An 18,777-nucleotide genomic window follows, 5' to 3' on the forward strand; every position below is an offset into this window, starting at 1 on the left:
GCTCAGGGAGCTGAAGAGTTTAAATGCGATTCTTAAAAGAAAAACATCTTAAATCCCGAAAAAAAACACCCACTAATCAGAATCAGTCACCTGAACGTATACAAGATGAAAATTCTGTCCAGACATCTTAATTTTTGCTATTTAATAACGGAAACCTCGTCCTGCCCTTGGATGAGGTTTCCTGAAAAGTGCAAAGACCACCTGGCTGGTTCCCCTGTCTGATGAGCAAAGCTTTGGACGGGCAGCAAAAAATCTTTGTCAGTACGACTGTAATGGCCCCAACAGGCTTCTTAATTGTCGGTGGGTGCACCTCCGACTCTCGCATGCGCCCGCTGACCCGAACATTGCGCCAGGATGCTTGCCCGATGCCATCAGGCACTATTTCACACTCGAGCAGGTTGGTCGTTCACCCACACACTGAGTGAAAAGCTCTGCCCATGGGAACGTCACCACCTGCAAGTCACCCCCCGCCCCCACCCCCCCCAAGTCACTCACCATCCTGACTTGGAAATATATCACCGTTCCTTCACTGTAGCTGGGTCAAAATCCCGGAACTCCCTCCCTAACAGCACTGTGGGTGTACCTACACCACGTGGACTGCAGCGGTTCAAGAAGGCAGCTCACCCACCACCTTCCCAAGGGCAACCAGGGATGGGCAATAAAAATGCTGGGCCCAGCCAGCGATGCCCACATCCTGAGTGAATATTAAAAAATGTAATTAGCAGTGCGTGTTGTACTCCTGATTACATTTGGCAGTGAAGCAGGAAATTCCTGGGCAATGGACCAGCACAGCTCAGGATGAGGTGACCTAGCTTTGAAAGACAGCTTTACAATCATCAGATCAGCTGGGCTATAAAGGTTTTATTAGAAGCATAAAATAATTGACATGGAGAACAGTAAAATGCAATAAAAGAAAGTCACATCATTCATCCTCCCTTCCTGTAAATGTAAATGGTAATCAGCAATAAATCATAGATCCCAAAATCGCCAGTGGAAAGCCCTAAATTAAGTGGATGTAGTTTTAATCAGGTGGTGTTGAAGGACTCGGCTGCATACTCTCCTTCACCCATTCCTAACTCAAGTCAAGTGAGTGTGAACCCAGTCAGAGCTGGGACACAGGTCAGGTATCAAACCTGCTACTTAGTTGAAAGGAATTGTACTACCCCCAGTGTGATGAACCACGTTCCTTTGATCCCCAGAAAATGGAGCCACTCCAGCCTGCTCTGTCTTGTCCGCTAAATATTAAGCCCTGCTGGTGCCTCTCCATCTGGGGATGCTCAGTTTTTACAGAATACTCACAGAACTTGCTAATCTGAAGTCTGCCGGAGTTGCCATTTTATACTTGGCTGCATCTGATGATCACAAGGTGTCTATTAATAGCCAACATTAGAAGTACCTAGATCCCATCCAACTGTAACTGGCGCTCTCACACACAAAAAATCCTCTGTATGTTTTGGTCTGGCTCTTACAGATGTAAAACAAGAATTGAGTTTTTTTTAAAACAAAGAATTACAGGGAATGTAGAACACATTCGCCCCTACTAGTCTGTGCTGGTGTTTATGCCATGCCCGAGTGTCTTCCCACTCCATCTCACTCATTCCAACCTTTCAGCATATCTTTTTATCCCCTTTTCTCTCATGTACTCATCTAGTTTCCTTTTGAAAGATCTAAGCTTTTTCTCCCGTGGTGGAGTTACACCTTCCAACCAAATTCCTCTTTATTTCCCTGTTGGATTTATTAATAACTACCTGATATTTATGGGCCCTGGTTTCAGATTCTCCCACCAATATTCCCTCCAATGTCTACCCCATCCAACCGATTCATCATTTAAAACACCTCAATTAGATGACTCTGAAGCCTTCTCTTACCCAAAAATAAAAGTTCAGCCAGTTCAATCTTTGCTCTGATCTCTCAGTTCAGTGGTACAGGTTACTTTTACCATTGTGTTTTCAATTAGTCACAGTGCAGAGCTATGGTTTATGTTATCGGATTAATAACCTGGAAACTTGGGTTCAAATGTCACTATGAGCAGTTTGAGAATTTGAATTCGGTTTCTGAACAATTGGGAATAAGAAGCTGGTCTTAGTAAAAGCGAACATGGAACTGTCAGACTTCTGTAAAAACCCCAGGTGTTTCCTGAATGTTCTTTACCCAGTCTGCTCTATGTGACTGCAGCCCCTACGCCAATGTGGGTGAATCTTAGCTGCCCTAGAACTGCTCCTTAAGCGCACTCTAAGGCACAAATTTGTGAGAAGTCATGATGAATTTCATCCAACACTTCAAAAAGTACCTCCTTGGCTGTAAAGTACCTGGAGATGACTGGTGGTCGTGAGAATGCTATATGAATGCATGTCTTTCTTTTTTACTTTTTTAAAGCTGCTGGTTAAGATGTTGAACAAGAATCACTACCCAGTGCCAATTAGCATCAGTGTGCTACACTGTAGGATGGTGGAATATAGGACACATTCTCTGGTCCCCGTGTAACAAGTTCCTGATCTCATCCAGACTGCCAAACAGACTGAGAGGCTGACCCTGAGGGGAGGGACATTTTGAGGCACCACTTAGTGCCTGTTTACTGATAGGCATTGGACAGATACCTGACAATTGAATACTTGCCACCTCACATGATCATGCAGAGGAGAAAGGTATCACCAATTGTCCTGTTTTTGAATCAGGCAGTCCGATTTTTGAACCGAGTGCCTGGAACTGTTTTTCTTAAATGCTGCATACAGGTGATTCATTTCTGGCGTGTGGCTTTGCTGGATAGGCCAGCATGTGTTGCTCATCTTTAATTACCCTTGAGAAGGTGATGAGTGCTTCTTGAGCTGATGCTATAAATATTTAGGCTCGAGCTCTTGAAAAAATATTTGGCATCCTGGGTTTTATAAACAGAGGCCTATAGTACAAAAAGCAAGTAAGTGAAGATAAACATTTATAAATCACAGGTTAGGCCTTCACTGGACTATTGGGTTTAATTCTGGTCTCCACACTTTAGGAAGATTGTCAAGACCTTGGAGAGGGAGGAAAGGAGATTTACTAGAATGGGACCAGGGATGAGGGGATGTGGGACTTCAGTTTTGTGGAGAGATTGGAGAAGTTGGGATTCTCCTGAGAGCAGCGAAGGTTAAGAGGAGATTTAATAGATGTGTTGAAAATCATGAAGGGTTTTGATTGAGGAGAGAGGGAGAAACATTCCACTGGTGGGCTGGAGGGTCAATAGCAAGAAGACACAGATTTACAATAATTGCAAAATGACTCTGAGGAGAAATGGTTTTACACGGCTAGAACACACTAGGACATGCTATGTGGGGTGTAGGTACAATCACAGGGCTGTTAGGGAGGGAGTTCCAGGATTTTGACTCAACGACGGTGAAGAAATGATATATTTCCAAATCCGGATGGTGTGTGACTTGGGAGGGGAGCTTGGAAATGGTAGTGTTCCCATGTGCCTGATACATTTACAAGGGCAGGAGCATTATACCATACAAGGCATGGTGTTTAATTCTGCTGCTAAAGTGGAGCTGTGTTTAAAATGGCCGATCCCTTTCTGGGCCATTAACTGCTTTTTATGCTTTAAATAGGTTCACGCTGACGTCAACCAGGGGCCAATAGCTGGAAAAGTTATCCTTGAATCTGCTTTCACCACCCTTTTATGCAACATATTCCAGATCCCAACAACTCGCTGCGTAAAAAAATAATTCTCCTCATCTCCCCTCGTGTTCTTTTGTTAATTATCTTAAATCTGTGTCCTCTGGTTACCAGCATCCTGCCAATAGAAACAGTTTCTCCTTATTTACTCTATCAAAATCCCCTCATGATTTTGAACACTTCTATTAATCTCCCCTTAATCTTCACTGCACTGAGGAATACAATCCCAGCTTCTCCAGTCTCGCCACATGAACTGAAGCCCCTCATCCCTGGTATCTTTCTGGTAAATCTCCTCCGCACCCTCTTCCAAGGCCTTGACATCCTTCCTAAAGTGTGGAGCCTGGAATTGATACTCCAGCCAAGGAGTAAGCAGTGATTTATAAAGGTTTGGCATCACTTCCTTGGTTTGTACTCTATAATTCCATTAATAAAGCTTAGGATCCAAGGTGCTTTTTTTTTGTAAAAGCTTGAGCTGAAATCTATAGTATGGATAGAAGCATTTTAGGAGTCCAGTGGAATCGACTCTGAAAGTTTGCTTTCACACAAGGGGCTGGAGAGCTGAGGTTGGTCAAAAAGATTGAAAGTGAAAGTACTCCCAGCAAACACCATAAAATCTGCCAAAGTTAACTCGCTGCTGAGAAAGATAATCAACACTTCCTGTAGCACATAATGTTCGGGCTTGGAGGAGCTCTGTTTTGGGCAGAGTGTCTCTCTCTGAGCCTTCTGGCAAAAAAGGGCAAAAAGGCTTCAGAATGGTGTGGTGAAGTAGAGGAGGAACATTGGAACAGGAGGAGGCCATTCAGCCCCTCAAGTTCGTTCCACCATTCGATGAGATCACGGCTGATCCCTATCTTAGCTCCATCCACAGGTCTTGGTTTCATAGCCCTTAATACCCTTCCTAACAAAAGTTACCAGAGTTTGGTTTTTACTGATATCTCGATTCTCTCATTTGAAGTAAATGATCCTGGCTACATACAAGCACTGAACACTTCTAGCATCAGGTTTCTCAGGATTTTAGTTCCAGAGAAATTGAAGGAATTACAGCAAAGGTTGGAAATTTAGGACAGGTTCTGCCTGAGACAGAGAAGGTTAAGAGGTGGCAAATCAGCGATTTTCAAGACAATGAGAGGTTTTGATGGGTAAATGGGGAAAAGTTATTCCCTCTGGTGAGTGAGTCAATAACATGAGGATATAGATTTGAAATCATTCACAAAAGATCCGGAGGGATGATGAGGAGAATCTTTTTCACTCAAGAAGCTTGTTGGCATCTGGAATGTTCTACCTGTAATGGTAGTGGAAGCTAATTCCATAAACCATTTTAAATGGGAGCTCAACAGGTACTGAGGATGAGGTACTTACAAGGTTACGGACAAGAAATGGGGGCTGAGGGCTGAAGCATGACTGGTTTTTCTAAGAGCTAACATGGGAACGACAGGCTGAATGGCCTTCTTCTGAGCTATTAGCCTCTTTGATTCTATAAAGGCTTATGTCCTCTGGGTCTCCATCTCTTTCAGACACCGGCGCAGTATCATTACACCCTGAACAAAACCAACCAGGCCTACCTGTGGTGTGCCTTTCTCGATTTCAGGTGAGTGACTGGGGTGGAGATCCCCTGTAATATAAATCAGACCCTAAATCTCATGTCTTGTATTTATATATGTTCCTGTGCCCTTTCATGACCAGCGGTCATCCCAAGCTCTACAGCCAATGAAGTACTTTTGAAGTGTAGCCACCATTATAATGCAGGAAACCACAGCAGCTAATTGCACACAGCAAGATCCCACAAACAGCAATGTTATAATGACCAGATAATTTGTTTTTGTGATGATGATTGAAGGATTAATATTGGCCAGGGCACTAGGGGGAACCCTTCCTCAAAATATTGGCCGTGGGATCTTTTACCTTCACTTTAGAGGGCAGATACGTCCTCAGTTTAAACTCTGATAGGGCAGCACTCAGTCAGTACTGTACTGAGACTGTCAGGCTACAGTGATGTACTCAAGTCCTGGAGCGGGACTTGAACCCACAATTTTCTGATTCAGAGGAAAGAGTGCTCCTCACTGAGCCTCAGCTGACACAGAGAAAGGAGTCAGAGAGGAATTCTCACCCCTGATTATCCTGGTTCCTTCACCTCTCCCAGGAAATCCATGGCTCTGGATGTGGCGTGGAGTGTTTCTATCACAGCGGACGAGCCATTGGGGCTATGTGGGAATTGAAGTCTGGACGCTCTTTGTCCTGCTTGCCAATTCTCTGCTCACTCCTAGGTTTGTTTCTATGAATACGCTACGTGAGAGGGGGAGATATGGGGACCTTGTTGCTGTGCTGGGACTCTGCGTTTTTGTTCTCTGTTAGCTGGAGTTCACTCTCTTGCCAGTGGACACTTCATTTACATATTATTGAGTGGGCATGTTCATCTGCTGCATCACTTCCTGTCACACAGGAACCAGGCCCGTCTGAAATTCCATTCGGAGGCTTTCTTGGGATTTCTTCATTTTTTGGAACATATAAAACTGATGGCCAGGGATAGACCTGCCTGCCTCATGCTGGCCAGAGCATTGTGATTCGACACTTGCCACTGACCCCTCCATCACCTACACTCTGAAAAACGGGGAAAAATCCCGAGTCATTAGATGGAAAAATATTCTGGACCATTCCTCTCCAATTGAAAGCAGTAAAGCAAATCGCATGGGCCAAGTCCACTGAGGCACTGACCTCTATACCATGTGATCTCCATCCCAGGTCCAGCTCCCAGTTGAAGGCAGAGAGTCAGCACCCAACACATCAACGAGCAACACATTCCAGAGATTCACTGGGAAAAGAGGGAGCTCCTATCAATCAGTCTGCCCCTGCTCCGACACATTTCAAACCCATGCCCCCTCATCCTCCCCAATCTGCTAAACTGAAATAATCTACCAAAAGGGACACCCCCCCCGTCCTTTTGTTATTTTCTAGACCTCTATAAGGCCACCTCTGTCTAAACTCTCTAATGTAAACAGGCCAAGACCACTGATACTGTCTGAGTAGCTGAGGTCCTTTCATCTGGAAATCATTCTCCGAGCTCTCCACTGTATCACTCACAATGTGTGGAGCCCAATGCTCCAGATACAGTGTACCACTGACCTATACAATTACAGAATGGCTTGTACTGAATGGTTCGATTAATAAAAACCAATACCCTGAAGAAGAGTCATATGGACTCGAAACGTCGACTCTGTTTCTCTCTCCACAGATGCCCGTCTGGCCTGCTGAGTTTTTCCAGCATTTTCTGTTTTATTACCCTGTTAACTAGCTCTAGTTCTCTAGGTTGGTTATGAGTCGTTGGTGATTTTTCTATCTCTCAACTTCTTTCCAGCTCGGGCTCAGCTGTTTGGTCCAACGAAGGCTGCATTCGGATTGGTGGGAACATTTCGTACTCTGTCTGTCTCTGCAACCATCTCACCAATTTTGCCATCCTCATGCAAGTGGTTCCACTAGAGGTGAGTGGATCAAACGCCCGATCAGAAATCAATAAACATCTTCCGGAGAGAAAGAGAGTGATAGAACTCAAATAACGACTTAGCATGTCTCACAGGCCTTGCCTTGATCAAATTCAATCACTGTTGCAGGTGAAACTGGCAGCCATCTTCCGCAAAGTAAGATCCCACAGGTCAAATCACATAAATGATCAGTTGCGCTGATTTTGTTGGTGTTGGTTGAGGGAGGGCAGTTGGTCAGGACACATTGGGGGGGGTGGGGGGGGGGTGGGGAGGAGTTAAAAGAAGGACATATTTGCATAGGAGGCGTTCCTGCAAAGGCTCACTTCATTGGTTCCTGGGATGAGGGGATTGTCCTGTGATGAGAGGCTGAATAAATTGGGTCTGTATTCTCTGGAGTTTAGAAGAATGAGAGGCGATCTCATTGAAACCTACAGGATTCTGAAGGGGTTTGACAGGGTGGGCGCTGAGAGATTCTGCTGGTCGGGGGTATTTGTAGAGCAATTCAATCAGTCCCAGTCCTTCACTCTACCCCTGTAAGCTTATTTCCCTCACGTGCTGTCCAATTTCCTTTTGAAATCATTCATTGTATGACACTGGGGCTAAAGGGGTTAAATTAAGAGAGGCTGCAGAAACCAGGCTTGTGTTCCCTTGGGCAGTGAAGAAGTGGGGGGATGGTGAGCATTAGAGGAGTGGGGGGTGTTGGTGGGGTTTCAGGGGTGGTGCTGGGGAGTCAGGAATGGTAGGAGGGATGGGTGGTGGTGGGGGGATGGTAGTGGGGGGGTTTGGTAGGTGGGGCGGGTAGTCGGGGGAGGAGGGTGAGGGGGTGGTGGTGGGGGGGGTCATGGGGTGCAGAGGGCGCCGGTGGGTGGGGGTTGGGTGTAGGGGGGGTGGGGGCTGGGATGGTGGGTGGGGGGTCGGCGGGGAGTGGTGGGGTGGGTGGGGGCTGGGGTGGAGCAGGGGTGGTGGGTGGAGGTTGGGATGTTGGGGAGGGTGGGGGGTCGGCAGGGTGTGGGTGGTTGGGGGGGTGGGGTGTTGGGGACGGTGGTGGGTGGAGGTTGGGGTGTTGGGTGGGGGGTCGGGGGGGTGTGGGTGGTTGGGGGTTGGGATGTTGGGGAGGGTGGGGGGTCAGCAGGGTGTGGGTGGTTGGGGGGGTGGGGTGTTGGGGACGGTGGTGGGTGGAGGTTGAGGTGTTGGGGAGGGTGGGGGGTCGGCAGGGTGTGGGTGGTTGGGGGGGGTGGGGTGTTGGGGACGGTGGTGGGTGGAGGTTGAGGTGTTGGGGAGGGTGATGGGTGGGGGGTCGGCGGGGTATGGGGGGGTGGTTGGGGGATGGGGTGGTGGGTGGGGGGCTGGGGTGTGGCGGGGTGGTGGGTGGAGGTTGGGGTGTTGGGTGGGGGGTCGGGGGGGTGTGGGTGGTTGGGGGTTGGGGTGTTGGGGAGGGTGGGGGGTCAGCAGGGTGTGGGTGGTTGGGGGGTGGGGTGTTTTGGGGGTTTCAGTGGGGTAGAGGTGGCAGGGGTTCCAGAACAGGGGTGGCTTATGAAAGATAATTGGATCATTACCTGAAGAGGAAAGAATTGCAGGGGCTTTGGGGAAATGCAGAAGAGGGGCACTGGGTGACTTGCAATTGCAGATGGGTTGTAAAAGGGGATGAATGGCCTCCTGCACTGTAACCATTGTCTGATTCTAATCTTCTAATTCGAGCCAGGCCGTTCAGGGGCGATGTCGGGAAGCACTGCCTCACACAAAGGGGAATGGAAACCTGGAGCTCTCTCCCCCACAGAGCTGCTAAAGCTGAGCTCAATTGGAAATTTCAAAACTGAGATTGATAAACCTTCGATGGGCACGGGGACTAAGGGTTAGAGAACCAAGGGGAGGTAAATGGAGTTAAGATGCAAACCAGCCAGGATCTAACTGAATGGCACAGCTGGCTCGAGGGGCTGAATTCTTTATTCCTGTCACTAATAAAGGAATTTTAGTTATGTGGGGAGACTGGAAAAGCTGTGTTTGTTAACAGGGAATGTTAAAGGGAAATTCAAAAAATGGTTCAAAAATCTGAAGAGCTTTGATAGAGAGGATAATAAGAAACTATTTCCATTAACAGGAAAGCCAGAAGCAAGAAGATATTGACTTATGATAATCAGCGAAGGAACCAGAGGGGGGGATGAGAATCTTTTTTACACAGCAAGTTGTTGAGATCTGGAATGTGCTGCCTAAAAAGATGGTAGAAGCAAAATCAATAATAACTTTCAAAAGAGGAGTTAGGAAATAGCTTAAAAGGAAAATTTTGCTGGGTTCTGGGGAGACAGCATAGAACCATAGAAAATTTACAGTGCAGAAGGAGGCCATTCAGCCCATCTTGTCCATGCCAGCCCGAGGACACCCAGGTGTCCTTTCTAATCCCACCTTCCTGCACTCGGCCCAAAGCCCTGCAGCTTACAGCACTTTAGGTGCAGATCCAGGTACTTTTTAAAAGAGTTCAGAGTTTCTGCCTCAACCACCAACTTGAGCAGCGAATTCCAGACACCCACTACCCTCTGCGTAAAAACGTTCTTCCCCATGTCCCCCTTACACCTTCTGCCACTTATCTTGAATCTATGTCCCCTGGTTCTAGAATTCTCCACCAAGGGAAACAATTTTATCCTGTCCACTCTATCTATTCCCCTTATAATTTTGTACACCTCAATCAAGTCACCTCTCAGCCTTCTTTGTTCTAAGGAAAATAACCCCAATCTATCCAATCTCTCCTCGTAGCTACACTTTTCTAACCCTGGCAACATTCTTGTAAACCTCCTCTGCACTCTCTCCAGAGCTATTACGTCCTTCCTGTAATGTGGTGACTAGAACTGCACACAGTACTCCAGTTGTGGCCTCACCAGTGTTTTATACAAATCCAACATTTTATCCTTACTTTTATATTCTATACCTCTGCCAATGAAGGAGAGCATTCCATATGCCTTCTTTACAACCTTGTCTACTTGAACTGCTGCCTTCAGGGACCTGTGTACTTGTACACCAAGATCTCTCACTTCATCTACACCTCTTAGTATATTCCCATTTATTGTGTAATCCCTGTAACTGTTTGACCTCCCTAAATGTATGACCTCACACTTCTCTATGTTAAAATCCATCTGCCACTTTACCACCCACTCCACCAACCGATCGATATCATTTTGGAGATTATGGCTATCCTCTACACTATCCACTACTCGGCCAATCTTTGTGTCATCTGCAAATTTCCCAGTCGTGCCCCTCACGTTCACGTCCAAATTAATATATAACACAAACAGCAAGGGTCCCAACACCGAGCCCTGTGGAACACCACTTGAGACAACTTTCCCTTCGCAGGGGCATCCATCGACCATTACCCTTTGTTTCCTGTTACAAAGCCAAACTTTTATCCAGTTTACCACATTACCCTGAATCCCAAGGGCTTTTATTTTCTCGACCAATCTACCATGTGGGACCTTGTCAAATGCCTTGCTCAAATCCATGTACACAACATCCACTGCACTACCTTCATCAACCCTTCTTGTCACTTCCTTAAAGAATCCATTCAAATTTGTGAGGCAAGGCCTTCCTTTAACAAATCCATGCTGACCATCCCTGACTAGTCCATGCCTTTCCACATGACAGTTAATCCTATCTCTCAGGATTGATTCTACTAATTTGCTCATCACCGATGTAAGACTAACTGGCCTATAATTGTTTGGCATTTCCTTTGATCCCTTTTTAAACAATGGAACTATGTTTGCATTTCTCCAGCCCTCTGGTACCTCCCCTGTATCTAGTGAAGTTTGGAAAATCATCCTCAGAGCATCTGCTATCTCCTCCCTGACTTCCTGCAGCAGCCTCGGAAACAATCCATCTGGCCCTGGTGACTTATCAACTTTCAAGGATTTCAACCCTTCGAGTACTTCCTCTCTCTTTATGACTACCCTGTCCAATATCTCGCAGTGTTCCTCCTGGACTACTATATCTACATCCTCCCTTTCCTTTGTAAACACAGAGACAAAATATAATTCAAAACCCTTCCCACAGCCTCTGCATCTCTACACACAAGTTTCCATTTTCATCTCTGATAGGTCCCACTTTTTCCTTAACTAACCTTTTAGCATTAATGTATTGATAAAACATCTTTGGGTTATCTTTAACTTTACTTGCTAATCTTTTTTCATGCCCTCTCTTTTGATTTCCTTATTTCCCTTTTTACTTTGTCCCTGCACTTCCTATATTCATCTAGGCTATCTGCAGTGCTTAGTTCTTAGTGCCTATTGTATGCTTTCTTTTTCTGTTTGATCTTCCCCTGTATTCCTCTAGACAACCGGGGGGGTCTAGATTTGGCAGTACCACTCTTATTTTTGTAGGGGACATGTCTACTTTGTACAATCAGGATCTCACGTTTTAGTGCTTCCTACTGGTTTTCCACTGTTTTATCCTCCAGCAGTGCTGTCCAGTCCACCTCAGCCAAGTCCCTTCTCATTTCTGCAAAATTTGCCTTCCCCCCAGTTCAAGACTTTTACTCCTGCCTTATCTCTGTCCTTTTCCATGGTAATGCTAAATTTAACTGAATTGTGATCACTGTCCCCGATATGGTCGCCAACTGTCACTTCACCCACTTGCCTTTTTTTGTTCCCCATGGGGAGTGGGACTAATTGTATAATTCTTTCAAAGGGCTGGCACCAGCACAATGGGCTGAATGGTCTCCTACAGTGCTGCATCATTCTATGGTTCTATTATTCAATCAAAGAGAGAACAAAACCTCTGGCTGGGAGGGATTGCAACCAAGCATACTAAAGGAGGTCAGAGAAGAAATTTATTAGAAAAGGGAATAGGGTAAAAATGTATTGACTAACATCTAGAAAGAGATTGATCATAAAGAATAGTCGGCATGGATTTTGAAAGGAAAGATCATTCTTGATTAACATTATTGATTATTTTAAGGAGTGACCAAAAGAACAGACAAGGGTAATGTGGTAGATGTAATATATTTGACTATCCAAAAGGTTTTTGGTAAGGTGCTGCATAAGGAACTGATGACTAAGGTCAGAACATGTAGAGTCAGGGGACGAGTAGCTAATGGATAGCAAGTTGGCTGTAAATTGGTGTTCCACAAGGATTGGTGCTGGGGCCACTTGTTTACAATTTACATAAATGCTTTGGACTCAAGAATTGGAAGCACAACGTAGGAATTTGCAAAGATATTAAACTGGGGGTTGTACTTAATATAGAGGAGGAATGAATGAATGAATGCTAACAGCAACAGAATGAAGCCAGTAATGAAACACAGAAGCTATGAGACCATCAGTGATTGACTGAGTCCTTTATGTTCCACATTGTGAAGGTGAGAGGCAGGTGGCCCCTCTTGATATTGTGACCCATCACTGACCCTCTACTCGTCTTCCCCAATAACTCACTGCTGAAAGAAAATTCCCAGTCTCCTGTGCTCAATGAAAACAGGACAGAGGAGCCCTAGCGAAACTGGAGTCGATGGGAATCAGGGGGAAAACCCTTCACTGGTTGGAGCCATACCTAATACAAAGGAAAGTGGTTGTTGGAGGTCAATCATCTCAGCTCCAGGACATCACTGCAGGAGTTCCTCAGGGTAGTGTCCTCGGCCCAACCATCTTCAGCTGCTTCATCAATGGCCTTCTTTCCATCATAAAGTCAGAAGTGGGGATGTTCGCTGATGTGGGTGTACACCATATGGACTGCAGCGGCTCAAGAAGGCAGCTCACCACCACCTTCTCAATGGGCAACTAGGGATGGGTAATAATGCTGGCCCAGCCAGTGACACCCACACCCTATGAATGAATAAAAAAAAATTAACCTCTTGACATACACCATTTAAACAGCCCCAGGCAGGCCAGGGTCTTCACTGAGATTCAGTTTCCAGGATCTGATGAGCTCAGTCCCACCCAACAATATTTGAACTAGGTGTCCCACGAGAAAGCAACAGGACCAGGAGAGAAGAAAGAACCTGAATCTTTATAGCACCTTTCACACCCTGAGGACATCCTAAGGCACTTCAGAGACAGTGAAATACTTTTGAAGGGCACTCAGTGTTGAGGCGTAGGAGACCTGCCTGCCTATTTGTGCACAGGAAGATCCCATAGACAGCAGTGAGATAAATGGCAAATTCATCTGTTTCTTCAGTGATGTTGGCTTGAGTGATAAATATTCGCCCTAGGACAAGATAAATGGCAAGATTCTTTTCCGCTTCTTGGCAGTAAAACCATTCAGCTCGAGGTTGCCTGAGCTACTTTGCTTCTCAATATCGTATGTAGCAGAACGAACACTGGAACACACGCTGGAAGATTCAGTTCTTAAAATACATTGGATTTCAGTGATTTGTGGTGTTGCTATTTATCAGGAGAGCACTACCCCTTTCAATAATTCTGCTGGCAATGCTTTGCCAGTTTTGTAGAGGAAAAATAACTTTTTATATTCCCATTAAAAATAGCTTGCATTCCCCTCCAGGCCTTGCAACCCCTCCCTATCTCTGTAACCCCCTCCAGCTCCTACACCCCTCCCTACCTCTGTAAACTCCTCCAGCCCCTACAACCCTCCCTATCTCTGTAACCTCCTCCAGCCCCTACACCCCTCCCTATCTCTGTAACCTCCTCCAGCCCCTACACCCCTCCCTATCTCTGTAACCTCCTCCAGCCCCTACACCCCTCCCTATCTCTGTAACCCCCTCCAGCTCCTACACCCCTCCCTACCTCTGTAAACTCCTCCAGCCCCTACAACCCTCCCTATCTCTGTAACCTCCTCCAGCCCCTACACCCCTCCCTATCTCTGTAACCTCCTCCAGCCCCTACAACCCTCCCTGTCTCTGTAACCTCCTCCAGCCCCTACAACCCTCCCTGTCTCTGTAACCTCCTCCAGCCCCTACAACCCTGCACTTCCTCTGCACTCCTCCAATTATGGCTTGTTGTGTATCCTCAATTTTAGTCACTCCACCAATGGCCACCATACCTTCAATTGCCTGGGCCCCAAGTTCTGAAATTCCCTCTCTAAGCCTCTCGCTTCCTATTTTAAGACACTCCTTAAAATCTACCTCTTCGACCAAGCCCGAAACTCCTTGTAGCTCAGTGTCAGTCTTGATAACGCTCCTGTGAAGCATCTTGGGACATCAAGCCGCTATATAAATGCAGATTGTCATTGGTGTACCTTACTTAATCACTAAGGTGAATAATTAATTGTTTCTGTGTAATATCTTAACTGATATTGACGTAGTGTGCTCATTTTGAGGAAGGATTTACATGGGAGAAGCTGGTGCATAGATTCAACGGACATTCCCAGATTTGAGTGATTCCAGTTACAGAAAGATTTTAGAAGTTAAGGATTGTTTCACTTGGGCTAAGGAGTGCATCAGAATTCCCCCCATGAGGGGCTTGTTGGTGTAAATGGGCAGATCCCTGGGTTGATGGGGTAAATGGAGAGAACCTGGGGTTGATGGGGTAAACGGAGAGATCCCGGGGTTGATGGGGTAAATGAAGAGATACCGGGGTTGATGGGGTAAATGGAGAGAACCTGGGGTTGATGGGGTAAATGGAGAGATCGCGGGGTTGATGGGTAAATGGGGAGATTCCAGGGTTGATGGGGTAAATGAAGAGATCCCAGGGTTGATTAGGTAAATGGAAAGATCCCAGGGTTGAAGGGGTAAATGGAGAGATCCCAGGGTTGATTCGGTAAATGGAGAGATCCCAGGGTTGATGGGGTAAATGGAGAGATCCTGGGTTGATGGGGTAAATGGGGAGATTCCGGGGTTGATGGGGTAAATGAAGAGATCCTGGGGCTGATGGGGTAAATGGAAAGATCCTGGGGTTGATGGGGTAAATGGAGAGATCTCGGGGTTGATGGGGTAAATGGGGAGATTCCGGGGTTGATGGGGTAAATGAAGAGATCCCGGGGTTGATGGGGTAAATGGGGAGATCCCGGGGTTGATGGGGTAAATGAAGAGATCCCAAGGTTGATGGGGTAAATGGGGAAATCCCAGGGTTGATTGGGTAAATGGGGAGATCCTGGGGTTGATGGGGTAAATGGAGAGATCCTGGGGTTGATGGGGTAAATGGAGAAATCTCAGGGTTGATTGGGTAAATGGGGAGATTCCGGGGTTGATGGGGTAAATGAAGAGATCCCAGGGTTGATTAGGTAAATGGAAAGATCCCGGGGTTGAAAGGGTAAATGGAGAGATCCCAGGGTTGATTCGGTAAACGGAGAGATCCCAGGGTTGATGGGGTAAATGGAGAGATCCTGGGGTTGATGGGGTAAATGGGGAGATTCCGGGGTTGATGGGGTAAATGAAGAGATCCTGGGGTTGATGGGTAAATGGAAAGATCCTGGGGTTGATGGGGTAAATGGAGAGATCTCGGGGTTGATGGGTAAATGGGGAGATTCCGGGGTTGATGGGGTAAATGAAGAGATCCCGGGGTTGATGGGGTAAATGGGGAAATCCCGGGGTTGATGGGGTAAATGAAGAGATCCCAAGGTTGATGGGGTAAATGGGGAGATCCCAGGGTTGATGGGTAAATGGGGAGATCCCAGGGTTGATGGGTAAATGGGGAGAGCCCAGGGTTGATGGGGTAAATGGGAAGATCCCGGGGTTGATGGGGTAAATGGGGAGATCCCAGGGTTGAGTTCATTTTCAAATTTTTGTCGCATCTAGGACACAGTTGAAGGAATGATGAGGACAGACTGCAAGTCATTAAAAGGGGGAGAATCGAATTATTTTTGCACATAGTTGTTGAAGCTTAATGCTTAATCAACTGGTTTTACAAAAATAATGAGATTATTGCTTGAAAAAGGGAAATATTAAAAAGGTACAGGGAGCACACAGGAGAGCGGAGTCAGTCATGGCTCAGTGTGCAGCACTCACACCTTGAAATCAGAATATTGTGGTTCAAATCTTACTCCAGAATCTTAAGTACTTGGTCTCAGACTGGGTGGGATATTAAAGGGTGTGGGGAGTGAGGGGGAGAGTGGGATTAGACTGGGTGGGATATTAAAGGGTGTGGGGAGTGAGGGGGAGAGTGGGATTAGTCTGGGTGGGATATTAAAGGGTGTGGGGAGTGAGGGGGAGAGTAGATTAGTGCTGAGTTTGTGAAGAATTGAGGGGTTAAATAGCTGTTCATGCACTGAGCATTCCATTCTTTAACTCTGCCAAAAAGCACATTCCTTGTGCTTGTCAAATACCCTCATTTAAATAGGGGCTATTTTCAATCTCACTGTGAACTTGTCCACTTTGGCAGGGAGAATAGAAAAGCAGTATACTCTTTAACTGGAGAGAGACTTGAAGAACTTGGTGATACAGAGAGATCTGGGTGACCTGGTACATGAATCACAAAAAGTTAGTATTCTGCTATGGGCCATGCTGAAGGCATTGGATACCGCAAAGACTATGGGCCTTGACAATATTCTAGCGATGGCGCTGAAGACTTGTACTGAAGAACTAGTTGTGCCCCTAGCCAAGCTGTTCCAGTACAGCCACAACACTGGCATCTACCCGGCTATGTGGAAAATTGCCCAGGTATGTCCTGTACACAAAAAGCAGGACAAATCCAACCCGGCCAATTACCGCCCCATCAGTCTACTCTCCATCATCAGTAAAGTAATGGAAGTGGTCAACAACAGTGCTTTCGAGAATTACTTGCTTAGCAATAACCTGCTCACTGATGCCCAGTTTGGGTTCCGCCAGGGCCACTCAGCTCCTGATCTCAGTACGGCCTTGGTTCAAACATGGGACAAATGAGCTGAACTCCTGTGGTGAGGTGAGAGTGACTGCCCTTGACATCAAGGCAGCATTTGACCGAGTGTGGCATCAAGGAGCCCTAGCAAAACTGGAGTCAATGGGAATCAGGGGGAAAACTCTCTGCTGGTTGGAGTCATACCTAGCACAAAGGAAGATGGTTGTGGTTGTTGGAGGTCAGTCATCCCAGCTCCAGGACATCACTGCAGGAGTTCCTCAGGGTAGTGTCCTAGGCCCAAACATCTTCAGCTGCTTCATCAATGACCTTCCTTCCATCATAAAGTCAGAAGTGGGGATGTTCAGTGATGATTGCACAACGTTCAGCACCATTCGCAACTCCTCAGATACTGAAGCAGTCCATGTGCAAATGGAGCAAGACCTGGACAATATTCAGGCTTGGGCTGACAAGTGACAAGCAATATTCATGCCACACAATGCCCTTCTCCAACAAGAGAATCTAATCATTTCCCCTTGACATTCAATGGCATCATTATTGTTGAATCCCCCACTATCAACATCCTGGGAATTTCCATTGACCAGAAACTGAACTGGACTAGCCATATAAATACTGCGGCCATTAGAGCAGGTGCGGGGCTAGGAATCCTGCAACGAGTAACTCACCTCCTGAATCCCCGAAACCTGTCCAACATCTACAAGGTACAAGTCAGGAGTGTGATGGAATGCTCCTCACTTGCCTGGATGAGTGCAGCTCCAACAACACTCAGGAAGTTTGACACCATCCAGGACAAAGCAGCCCACTTGATTGGCACCACATCCACAAACATTCCCTCCCTTCACCATCGACCATCGACCGAACACTGCCAGCAGTGTGTACCATCTACAAGATGCACTGCAGGAATTCACCAAGGCTCCTTAGGCAGCACCTTCCAAACCCATGACCACAATCATCTAGAAGGACAAGGGCAGCAGATAGATGGGAACACCATCACCTGGAAGTTCCCCTCCAGGTCATTCACCATCCTGACTTGGAAATATATCGCCGTTCCTTCACTGTCGCTGGATCCTGGAACTCCCTCCCTAACAGCACTGTGGGTGCACCTGCACCACATTGGCTGCTGCAGTTCAAGAAGGCAGCTCACCACCACCTTCTCAAGGGTAATTGGGGATGGAAATAAATGCTGGCCCAGCTATCGATGCCCATATCCTGTCAGTGAATTAAAAAAAGGTACAGCAAGTGAATAGGAAGGCAAATGGAATGTTGACATTTATTGCAAGAGGAATGGAGTATAAAGGTAGGGAAGTTTTACTGCATCTGTACTGGTGAGACCACATCTGGAGTACTGTGTATAGTTTTGGTCTCCTTATTTGGAAAAAGATGTAATTGTGTTAGAAGCAGTTCAGAGAAGGTTCACGCGACTGATTCCTGGGACGAGGGGCTTATCTTATGAAGAAAGGTTGGACAGGTTGGACCTATAGCCATTGGAATTTAGAAGAATTAGTGGTGATCTTATTGAAACATATCAGTTCCTGAGGAGATTCGTTAGAATAGATACTGCGAATAGAGGCTAGACCCGCGGGACAAAGTTTAAGAATGAGAGGTCTACTGTTTAAGATGGAGAAGAGGAGAAATTCTCTCTCTCAGAGGGTTGTCAGTCTGTGGAATTCTCTTCCCCAGAAAGCAGTGGAGGCTGTGTCATTATTCAAGGCAGAGTTGGACAGATTTTTGATAGACAAGGGAGTCCAGGGTTATGGGTGGCTGATGGCAAAGTGGAGCTGAGACCACAGCCAGATCAACTATGATCTAATTGAATGGCGAAACAGGCTCGAAGGGTCAGATGGTCTACTCCTGCTCCTAAGTCCTATGTTCCTATTTGTGATTCACTGAGTCACAGCGGACGACAGAATGTGACATTTCACCCTCTCAAAACAAAAGAGAAAACTGATAGA

At 46.5% G+C, this 18,777-nt stretch overlaps 1 protein-coding gene across 1 annotated transcript in view; it reads left to right on the forward strand.

Annotated features, from left to right (window-relative positions):
- adgrd1 (adhesion G protein-coupled receptor D1) overlaps positions 1-18,777 on the forward strand; it is a 324,527-nt gene that overhangs the window by 223,834 nt on the left and 81,916 nt on the right. The window contains exons 14-15 of the mRNA XM_041202315.1: positions 5,163-5,236; positions 7,001-7,124. Coding sequence (XP_041058249.1) covers positions 5,163-5,236; positions 7,001-7,124 — 198 coding nt within the window. The remainder of the gene's footprint in view (positions 1-5,162; positions 5,237-7,000; positions 7,125-18,777) is intronic.

This window comes from Carcharodon carcharias, chromosome 13, assembly GCF_017639515.1.
Source record: "Carcharodon carcharias isolate sCarCar2 chromosome 13, sCarCar2.pri, whole genome shotgun sequence".
Classification (NCBI taxonomy): domain Eukaryota; kingdom Metazoa; phylum Chordata; class Chondrichthyes; order Lamniformes; family Lamnidae; genus Carcharodon; species Carcharodon carcharias.